Source organism: Camponotus vicinus, unplaced genomic scaffold (assembly GCF_025532165.1).
Source record: "Camponotus vicinus isolate PSW18456_S1 unplaced genomic scaffold, iyCamVici1.0 SCAF_8, whole genome shotgun sequence".
Classification (NCBI taxonomy): Eukaryota; Metazoa; Arthropoda; class Insecta; order Hymenoptera; family Formicidae; genus Camponotus; species Camponotus vicinus.
This window is the reverse complement of record NW_028141980.1, coordinates 13951470-13963008: the sequence shown is the minus strand read 5'-3', so window position 1 is coordinate 13963008 and position 11539 is coordinate 13951470. Positions and strand designations below refer to the sequence as shown.

The following is an 11539-nucleotide window of genomic DNA, read 5'->3' as shown; positions in this document are numbered from 1 at the left end:
GACATGAGAACGAAATTATTAATAATGAAAGCAAAACTCTATACTTCTAATTCTCGATTGCGAAAATAACTTTCTACTTGTTAATTTTTTTTATAAATAATTTTAAATCGTTGCAGACTGTACTCTCTACTATCCTATAACAGAATAAAATAAAATAGGGAGAAAGAAAAAAAAGAAAAAGAAAGAGAGAGAGAGAGAGAATGAATTCTTCACACATGCAACATACCAGATATTAATAGCAATATTCTGCGTCTCGCACCCCATGCAGTAATCCCGATTTCGCAGAGATCTTTCTCTGTCAGAGAATGAAATGTAGACATGTCCACTTCGTGAGACGTGAACAGGCCTTAACAAATGAAAAAAAGCTGTTTCGATTTTTTTATGCAAAAGCAAGAAGCAGTGCAAGCAAAGCAATAGCAGCATTCGATAAGCAATGTACATTTTATAATATGATTGTGACTCGCCAATACTCACGTATATATTTTTCCAAGCCGATGCTGGCTAGCATGGTAGCCAAATCATTGAAACGATGCGACGACGTGATTTTGTTTAATTGGGAGGTCGATGTGTGATCTATATAATTTGAGGCCATCCCTATTTGTCCAACGCGATCTTTGCTCGAGATAATATTACCGAAATCCATCTCGGTATTGAATACCGGTGTGGTCGGTTCTTTCCACAAGTCTGAAGGATGTGACGTCAGCTCCTGCAGAAAAAACTGATGTGTCATTATCTCAATACGATTACTTGCTAATAAATATTTCAATATTTAATTCGTCTTGTAATAAATTATTACAAGCTTTATTAATTTTTTTTTTTAAATTTTTATAGCGAAGATTTAATATCGAAAAATATTGGCACGAACTTTGATAGATTTAGATAAATAATTTAATCTTTATTAATATTGATTTAATTGCTTTGAAATCAAGGAAACTTATAGTTACCTTGCTTAAGTCACTTGTAGTTATAGGCGGAATACTCTGGCTAAGGCCATAACCAGACCACGCGGACGTCGGTACGCGAAAGTCGTTGTTATTCGACTTGTTTTGCACCGCCTTCGTGGCTAATAGCTTCTTTTGTTCATAATCGAAAGGGGTGAGATGTTGCTGCGCAGCTATCTCCAGTGATTTTTTCTCGCAACCAGGTGCACGTCGATCGGAGACCGGTATTTCGGATAACATGCTGGATATATCCGCTGGAATAACAATGAAAGTTTATTATTACTTTCAAATGAGAGAGATTGTTGGTAAGGGACTTTCCTGAAATATTTCACTTACGTAAATTAGAATTAGTATCCGTAGGGTTGACTGGTGAAACATTCCGAGGACTGATAGCAGGACTTGATAGAGAGCTAGAGACGCTACTTAGCGAAGAATAAGCTGAAAACGAGTTCATAAAAATTTAAGTCGGTAAAAATCTAAATAAAAATCAATTTTGATGTGTCGTAATAATACACGGACGTTTATGACACAGAAATAATATTAGAATCATAAATTTTTAGCATTAAATTACATAACTGTAAAAAGTTGTCATAAAAATACTTCCCAGGAAAATACGTGATGTAACGAAAGTGAAAGTTGAAAAGTGAAGGAAATTGAAATTTTTATGGAATATTGGTGAAAAAATTGAAATTGGTGAATGTAGAATAAATCGAGGACTGATTACTTACCACTGCTACCTTCTTTACTATCCGTCAAATTAGCGTTGAGACCGTGGATATTAGAAAAATTGCTCGACACACTATTGGAGTGATAAGTTCCAATACCAGGAGGTAGCACATGATTCGATAATCCATGAGAAGTTCCCATTATGTTGTTGTGCAACATGTGCTGCGTCGTCAGCAAATGATTCAAATGAGGGTAAGGAGAATACGCACACATGGATGGAATATAATGTGCAGCAAGGCCCCAGTGCGACGATAGTCCCATTGAATTCGGCGAGTGCGGAATTGGTGACATGCAATACGATGGATTTTGCGTGTTTACATTCAACATGCTCGAGAAATTATCTGTCACATTGATCATATTGTTGTTGGTGCCTAATTACAAAAAAAAAAGAAAGAATTAAGATAATGGCGTTGATAATTATCTCTCTCTAAATTCTTTTTAATTGATAATTAATACGAAATTTATTTTCGTCAAACTATGATAATTATGAAAATATATAAAAATTATAGACACAAGATAATTTTACTCTGAAATAAATATATTGAAATTTTTATTGGATTGAATTGTAAACTTCAGGGTACATCTAAAACTCTGTATCACTTAGATAGAACGTTTTGATTATCTGTATCTATTATTCTGATTCCAAGTGATTTCAATAGAGGACACTTACTGATATCGTTATTATTATTGCCTTGGAAAATACTGCCGGCGTTCGGAATGTGATATGTAGCCGGTATCTCGGCATGAACTCTGGGCTCGTCCAGTCCCAATAGTTGTTTTCGCGCTTCGTAAATATTACCGGCATTTCTCTCAATTCCCTTGATAATCACGGAAAGCGTGCTTTGTTTCGGCTTATGCCGAACGTTGATAAACACATCTAAGGATTGCATAAGTTGAGAGATCTTTTCAGTGTCTACGGTAGCGGATATAGAATCCTCCGGTAGGTCGAACATGAGTACTAATGGTAATGATCCCTGTAAAAATATATTGTGATATTATTTTTTTCATTTATTCGCAGAGAAAATCAAATCGAAATATTATACGTAACATATAAAATAAACAATCTTTCGCGAAACATCAAGTATAATATATTTATTTATTTAGAAGATTTAAATCAGTAATAATTTTATGAAATAAAAAGGAATAATTTAAAATTACAATATAGAATATAAATTAGCTTTTAATAAAATTCTTAGAAAAAAATAAGCTCATGTATAATTTTAATATTGAGAAAAGCGAAAATATAAAAATTGGGATTAATTATAAAATCTCGAATGTGTAAATTTATTTGCTTACCACTAATTGTTGCCGAGCCAAGTAAACATTATGAATAGCGCCAGTAATTGTGACATTGCTTTTCTTGAGACTGGGTATATTCGGATCGCCAGCATCGGGAAACATAATTTGCGTGGCGGTACGCTGCATTATCATTTTCAGATTGCTGCTCTGTTTCCCTAGCACGATGCTATGATGTTGGGGTGAGATCTCCATCGACATTTGTACTTGGATTTGACTCTACGAAAAATAATTTTTGAAAATGTAACGAGGAAAAACTTTTATGATTTTTTCCATATTGATTTAGCGATATTAAAAGAAAAAGAAAAATTAAAAGAAGTGACAAATTGACATAAATAAATTTAAAAATATTTAAAAAAAGTTAAATGCAGAATAATGATAAAATAAAATACTTCCATGCTTTTTTAAAAAATTGAGGAAATCCTAAGAATTTAATTTTTTCAATGTTAAGATTGATTTCCCCAAATCCTTAAGAGAAAACGAATTAAACTCTTTCGATCATTTTTACTACTCACAGCTAGATTTTTACACATATAACGGATTAACAGAACTGTCGCCTCTTTGACTTGAGAAACCTCCCATTCGCATCCCTTAACGACCACTTGGGTGGCGTGTAGCTTCGGTCTCGTGCGAAACATCACTTGCACATTGTACTTCTCCTGTATCTTTACGACGTAAGGTGAACTGCAGTCTGGCGTATTTTGCGATGCACCCATGATAGGCAATTCGAACGAAAAGATCAGAGGTGTCAGATTCTAACATACGAAAGTGAAAATATGAGTCAATATTTTATTACAACCATTCTTTTTTAAAGTGGGTGTGCATTGAAAAAACGAACGAACAGCGAATGTAAATCTTTATTGTTAAAATTCGGAAGATGTTTATAAAAGACAAACAAAAGCATGTTATTCATTAAGTCCGCTGTAAATGATTTATAATTCGCAGCGAAATTCGAGATAAAATTCTGCTTATTATTTTTTTATGCATTCTATAATATAGAAAACATGTGAAATATATATGACGAAATACAAAATAAGTATGAGAATACATACATATATTAGATGTACGACACATAAAATTATATTATAAATAAAATTCTATTTTGAATTTTGTTGCAAATTTTGTAGATAGTTTAAAGAATGGATTTTACAGAATATTTGTTCGTTCATTCATTAATGCTGTTCGTTAGTCGTTGCTAACCCACTTCTATAAAAGTTTCTCCCAAAAATCTTTATTTTTTTATCCTCAAAATTATTTTTTTACCTAACATAAATACAATATTTAATGTAACATTATATGTCTTGGTATTATAACACAAAAACATACCGAAATAAAAGTTCTCAAGTTTCTCAATTAATGTATGTAACATAAATTAACATAAATTAACTGAGATAAGATTCCTTTGGATTTTTAAAAAATAATTTCTTCTATATTCATTATACTTGCAACCGGTATTTATACAAAGTATATAACTTTCTTCTGAAACATCTTAGACATCATAAGCAAGATAACTTACCCTAACACGTGCGCGGGCGCGTTCAACGCTCTCCATCTCACCAGCGATAGAGACTTGATTGCTCTTGTCCTGGTGATTGCTACGGTTACTATCTGGGAAATGGATGTGACAGCTAGTTTCCTCCATCACTCGCTTAATCGTCAGACCACCCTTGCCGATGATATGTGAATGGTCAGTGTAACTAACGTCCAACTTCATGGTCACTCTGTTACTTTGCTAAGAGACAAATTGTAAGAGATTAACCATCTGTTTACAAATGTAACATATTATTATTATTATTAATTCTATCGTATTATTAATTATTTCTATCGTTGATTGTAATCTGTTGATTTCAATTCACTAGTTTTATTGATGATTAAATATTCTTAGCCCATCTGTTATAAAAAACTATATTGCTTTAATAAATTAAATTTACTAATTCGGGAAAGTAAAATTCTTCTGTTGTATGTTCTTAATTAAAAATATACATAAATATATTTAAATATACTTTAACACAAAACAAAAATTATAATACTTTAACATGAAACAAAAATATCAATAATGATGATCTCTGAGAAAATTGTCAATGAAAGTGATATAGATAAAATTTTTGATAATAAATTTATATCAAGGATTAATATATCTTTATGTGTATAATGAAGTTGAAATGAAATAAATTTTATATTAACGAGTGATCGATAAAACCTTCGCAAAGGAAAGATTAATTCTGCTCAAAATAAATTGTTATTGATAGAAAATACGCATTTTCTGGTAGCATTCTTCTATATTGTATTTACTTATTCAGCCATTGATATGCGCATTGCGTTTCGTATTATTTTCGCCAATTTCAAGATCGTTGACTCTGCATGCGTGAGCTTCTCGAAGCGTATCGTGCGCCGGTGATTTGCCGCGACATGATTTATGTGCGCGTGATTTTAAATATCACGTGGCCGAGCATTACATAAAGTCACGCGATTACGTCGCATGATCTGCCGTCATGCAATTTCTAAAACTTCTTCCTCATATAATATTTCTTCTGCGAAAGATATCCAGAATATCTCAAAATATTTAGTATTTATAATAATAAAATTGTAATAATTCTATACATATAAAAATATTTATTTTTTTTACAATAGGATACTAACTATCAATCAAATTTCTCTTTGCGAAAAAATAATAAGATGGTGCTAACAAATCTGATGAAAATCCTTTGATAAAAATTTGTCGCTCAAAAAATTCATGTATAACTTACACAAGATTCATGAATTCAAAGAGAGAGAGAGAGAGAATTATTCTAAAAAATTCTAAAAAATATGTGTGTTTATGCGTAAATAGCGGGGGATATATTAATAAATATATTAACTAAATATTTAAATCGCTTTGATAGCGATTCTAAAATTTAATAATAAAAATCCACACGATCGTCTATCTATTTTTTTATACGTGACATTTCATATATTCAGCAAATTTTGAGGACGTAATCAGATGATGCGATCGCAAAATTCAGGACGTTGGCATCCTACCTCAACTCGGAAAGACATTGAATGTGCACACACGTGTTCGAACTTTATAAATAATAGCGTGCTATTTACGCGCCATTCGCGATCCATAATTAGCGCTATGTATATAGTGTCACTGTCTCGCTGTTTTTGCACGCTTTACGCAAAGCTTGGCGTCTATTTTAAAATACATAGAACCATGTGTGCGATGCGGGAGAAAAGCGGCTCAAGCGAATCGTGAAGAAAAGGATTCTTGTATCTGAAAACCGAAAGTGGAATTTTATCTTTGTTTCTCAGCAGAGGGTTATACATTCCTTTCATCGATATCTTTCTCATGATGTTCCTTTGTATAGTATATTCTCTGGAACGCACACACGTCGGAATGCACGTTAACAGGAATGCAAAGTAACAGGAATTGATCGGTATGACCGGCAAAAAGCGACAAGTCCGGCGATTTAACGGTAACGAAAAGAGGTCTCGTCGCATCGCTTCTTACAAGCTTTTTTAACCGGGAGGGAATACGTGGATACGATACGAACAAGCAGTGATCCAAGACGCTTTTCGCAAAACTTTAAGAAATAAATTTAAAAATTGCGAAATTTAAGTTTTCTTAAAATTGGTACAATCTAATTCTAATTATACATTAATGTAAATCATAAATTTTTCACTCAATTTAATCTAAACTCGAATTTTTTCACTTTTAAGATTTTATTTCTTCGAATTCTTAAGAAAGTGAGCACGTTAAATATCTAATCAAGATGCTTACGCTCTCATTAGTAGTTTTGCAATGGTCTTTAATCTCTTTCGCTCTCTTTCTCTTTGGCGCTCGCCTAAACGTTCGACGATTCGCTTTCTCGTTTGAAAATTCGTGACCGCGAACGTATAAATAGAAAACATTCTTCCTGCATGGTCTCCTTCCTTCTCGCTACCGCCCATTACTCCCGACCTTTCTTACTTGCGACACGTGTCTGATAATTAAACGTGCATGAAAAAACGCGAAGAAAAAACTATAAAAAAGCAAGCCGAAGAAGCCGGTTTGAAAGTCTAACGACTCGATGCGATAAGAACTTGTCGAATTAAACATCGACAGCTGATTCCACTTGTAATCAGATAAATGAAGAGGATTTATTAATTATTAATATTATTCTTATTATTCATATGTTAAGCATGAAGATGTATGTTTTATAAAAAACTTGTTTGTTTTGACCGGCATCTTTTATAACAGATATAAATATATTCTTATATTCGTAAGACTTATATAAATTACAGAATACTTGGATAACTTTTCTGATTCGTTATCAAAATAAATATTTTCTGTTTTATGAATGGTATATTCTGATTATAAATTATATTAAGTATCATTCCAAATATTTTCGACGTTTAGTTGTATAAAAATTCATCTATCTTTTTAATTTTCCAAATTGCTCACAATATTTAATATCGTACTTTGACTCTCCAAAACGTATCGTAGACTTGAATTGGAAAAATTTATATTGATTTTTATTGCTATTTTATGTGTTTCACTTTTCAATTATTCATATAGATGTGAATTGAATAAAATTGGAATAATTGAAAAAGTGAAACACATTTGTAGTTTTCTTGTTCCATGTCATGTGAGATCGTAATCGTATTTGCCACATCCTTCAATCACTGATAATAGAATTAATAAGCATTTTGCATTCGATCGCGAGGCGGAAGATTTTACCAAATGAAGCAATGTTGTGTTGAAAGTAGTAAGGAAAGGCTTGAGAACTATCCGATATTTGCAGTTTCAATATTCGAAGAATTTCCGTTACACGCTGACATATTTTTTCGAAGGGATTCTATTTCGCCGAAAAACGGCAAAACGTTCATTGTCAATAGCATTATTCGGTCGCGTTACGCATTTTGATTACTGATTGCATACTAATATGCACTCATTATGCATAACATTATGCATAAATAATAATCTGACGTATGAATCTTAAATCTTATCGATATACGTGTCAAAAAGGAATACGTCTTACCCGTGTGTCCAAAACTTCCATTATCTTCTCCTTCGCTGCTCGTACGTCATCTAATCGTCCCGCGACTTTTATATGCGGATCTGCGAAAAAGAGACAGAAGGTTGAATTACAGTGATGATTGCGTGGGAGTATAAAAAGGTGATGACAAATCGCTTCATTATACAATCAATTATAATTGTCCTCATTAGTTATAAATTCTATTCCATAACTGGAAAAAAATAGATGATAAATCAAAAATAATGTATCTCTTTTACGTAACAAATGTATTTTCGACTTTTGAAAAATGCAAAGCAAATTCTTAAAAGAATTTTTATACTTTCACATATTTTTTTATTTATATTTTTCAGAGTAATTAATATAAAAGAAACGAAAAGGAAACCTCAAATAATTTTAGTTTAAAAAATTAAGATTATCAGTAAAAATTTCATCGACGATGTTCACCGGTACTGTTTCACTCAAACCGAGTTTCTAATCAGGCAAATAATGAGTTCATCATCTTTACAATGGAATGATTCTTATGCATATACAACGCGTTCCAAGAAAAAACTTTTTAACTCGTAACAACCGATATTAGTAGACAGAAGTTAAATATATATCGATAATATATTATCATCAATATATACATATTTATCGATGATAATATATTATTATCAATATCAATTATCGGAAATGTTTAGTTTGTTACGAGTTGAACAATTTTTCCTTGAAATGCGTGTATATATATATAGAGAGAGAATAATTCCATCGTAAAGACGACGAACTCATTACTTACCTGATTAGATGTGCAGCAATGACGCCATCAGCACATGTACCAAAATAACGCTAATACTAATTCAATAAAAATAACGATTTTTGTATGTCAACAACAATATGTTAGTGAATTTCTGTCGATAGATATGCATATTGTCAAACTTGATATCATCAAAATTACATCGACGAGACATCTTTTTTCGTTAACATAAATTTAAAATTCCAAAAAATTATAATACGTAGAGCCACAAAAATAATACGACATTAAGGAAGATAAAGATCTTTCGAAGTCACTTTTAGTATTCGTGACGCGCTTCTTCCTGAATACAAGACCTTCGACTGTATAACGTATTCCAAAGTCGAGTGCTATGATGCGTCATGAACTGCATAATGTTTCGCTTGTTGTTCGTTTCTTATCTCTCATATATACGATTTAATAATTTATCTATTGATTGAAAATTAAGTATTAATTATTAACATGAATAAGCAATACGTATAAAATAGAAAATAATTCTTAAACATGTTTCGTTTATGTGGAATACGTGGCTGTGCTGTGTTAATAAAAGGAGTGGAATTTTTTTTAACGTATTTTCCCACACAAGTAATTATGCATTTACTTAATAAATATTACAGATTTTTCACGAATGATAAAATGTTAATCTTGAGTTAATATTAAGGATAGATTTATTCCAATAAAAATTAAATTGAGTGTTTAATTATCAAGCTATCACTAATATATTTGTGAAATTTTTTAAAATTGGCAATTATGAAGTTTCGGTTGAATAAACTCATTAACAAAAAATCTCCCTCTATAGAAAAAAATATATTATAAAAACTTTTCACAACGATATCGTATTATTTCATTAATATTTTTACATCATAACATTTGCCTTTAATCTTTTCTTTCTCTCTTTCTATCTCTTTTTTTTCTTTTAGGTAATAATTATATAAGAGACAAGGAAAACAACACAATATATCATGTACTGCTGTTTTAAAAATCGGAGCGCGATTTTCTTTTCGATCATAAACGCTTAGGTGACTCTTGAAAATGCTACGTAAGTGCGATCATCTATCACTTCTCGCGGCTATTCGGATTATTTTTAGAACCGACGCGACGGTAGCGGATTCTTCGGCGCAAGACTTTAAGGCCTGACCTGACCTCTTTAGCTATGTCGCGCATAGAAAATCGACGAGTTCTGTTTGCACAAGCGATAAGAAGTTGTCGTTGCAATAACAAGAAGTGCAGGAGGTCTAATATAATCTGAATACACCTTAAAAAAGTTAGAATGTATATCGTTATATATTTTGATAAATTTTTGGAAGAGAAAACTGCATATGGAATTTATACGAAAAAAAAACAATGATAATGTTGAAACATAAAGAGAAATTGTAATAATAAGTATATAAGAGTAAATTATAAAAATTATTTAACATACATACATTCGAATCCGAGATCAGAACTATGTTTTAATAATGAAACAACAATATAAAAATAATGTATAATCTACAAAAATAGATATTAATTATTTAGATATTTAATTTTGACATTTTTTTTATAAGAAAAACAACCACATATTTAAAAAAAAATTTTTGAGTTCGTCTCAGAATATGTCTCTTTATATTAACAATTTATTTCATTAGCTATCCTGTATACAAGTTTTTAAGAAGAATCCCTGCTCTTAAATTTTAAGTGAATTTAATTAAGTGGAATGGAAAGCACTTCCTCTCACAATATTTCCTCTTACTGATAATCCTATAAATTTCTTCGATCTCAATCTCAAGAAAGAAACTAATCGGACAATGTGATAAAACAGTAATAATATGAAGTCACGCGATATCTGGTTTTCGAGTTTTCTTTTGTGTACAAAACTTTGTAAACAAGAAAAACATGCATTTCTCGATATCTGTGGATATACCTAACAATAAATGCAACTCCGATATAACGTTTACTCATAAAATTATTTATATTAATCATATAGCTCTCCGATTTTAAATGAAAAATAAATATATCCTTATCTTTCTTATGTTCCTATTTTTGTTATTCTTGATTTTAAATTTCTAGAACGTATAAATGATAAAGGTATAAAATTTATCAAATAGTGGCAAATTGTATTTTTCTAGATAAAAGTTCGCTCAAATTTTTAATTTTTATTTTTATTTCTTTTTTCTAGTTTGTCATTATGAACCATTTTTCTTAGTAGTTATTATGAACCCTATTTTTGTTTTTCAGGAATTAGAGCAATAGATATTATAGATTAATAGATACTAATAGAGTATTAGATAGAGTATTAGATAGAGTAATATTAGATAGAGTAATAGATATTGTATCATATTATATTTTAAAGCTTTATATATAATTTTATCGCCCGAAAACAATGTGGCTTACGTGACTCGAGACATATCCGCGGAGAAAATTAGAGCGGCTGCATGATACTGATTGACGCTTAATTTGATCACAGACAATTATTTGACTGGTTTGGCTCGACTAGAATCTCGCTGATCTTGCTGCGCAAAATATGCGATGACGGTTTCGAGAGCGGGTCAAATCGCGAGAAGATATCCTATCGCGGCATTGAACAGATAACTTGATATACATCTATTGACCTTGAAAGCGCATGTTGTGAATCAATTTGACCCAGTCGTTGCCTGAAATGTAAAATCTATATGTCGATAAAATCAGGAGATCGTATGTATTTTAAATTAAAATTATGTAATTTATCTTTTTTTAATTAAAAATTATATATATTACTTGATTAAGCTATACTTATGTGATTAAATTGCAATGAAATCTTTAAAATTTTTTTCTCTTTTTTAAGGCTTGGTTAT

General features: G+C 31.1%; 2 protein-coding genes across 10 annotated transcripts in view; one reads left to right on the top strand and one right to left on the bottom strand.

Moving 5' to 3' along the window:
- Pex2 (peroxisomal biogenesis factor 2) overlaps positions 1–11539 on the top strand; it is a 41035-nt gene that overhangs the window by 8139 nt on the left and 21357 nt on the right. The window contains exon 3 of one of the 3 annotated variants that reach the window (XM_083106145.1): positions 4457–4472. The exons of the other annotated variants lie outside the window; for them this stretch is intronic. The gene's annotated coding sequence lies outside the window, so the exon portion shown is untranslated. Of the gene's footprint in view, positions 1–4456; positions 4473–11539 lie in introns of those variants that run through there. 3 annotated transcript variants of the gene reach the window in all.
- Positions 1–11539, bottom strand: part of Bicc (protein bicaudal C) — a 35876-nt gene that overhangs the window by 5994 nt on the left and 18343 nt on the right. For 6 of the 7 annotated variants that reach the window (XM_083106113.1, XM_083106116.1, XM_083106115.1 and 3 more), the window contains 10 exons: positions 7964–8043; positions 4480–4695; positions 3479–3718; positions 2964–3182; positions 2338–2641; positions 1670–2038; positions 1278–1379; positions 945–1195; positions 475–706; positions 227–346 (listed from right to left, as the gene is read on the bottom strand). In XM_083106113.1, coding sequence (XP_082962239.1) covers positions 227–346; positions 475–706; positions 945–1195; positions 1278–1379; positions 1670–2038; positions 2338–2641; positions 2964–3182; positions 3479–3718; positions 4480–4695; positions 7964–8043 — 2133 coding nt within the window. The remainder of the gene's footprint in view (positions 1–226; positions 347–474; positions 707–944; positions 1196–1277; positions 1380–1669; positions 2039–2337; positions 2642–2963; positions 3183–3478; positions 3719–4479; positions 4696–7963; positions 8044–11539) is intronic. The other variant, XM_083106114.1, reaches the window with a different exon arrangement.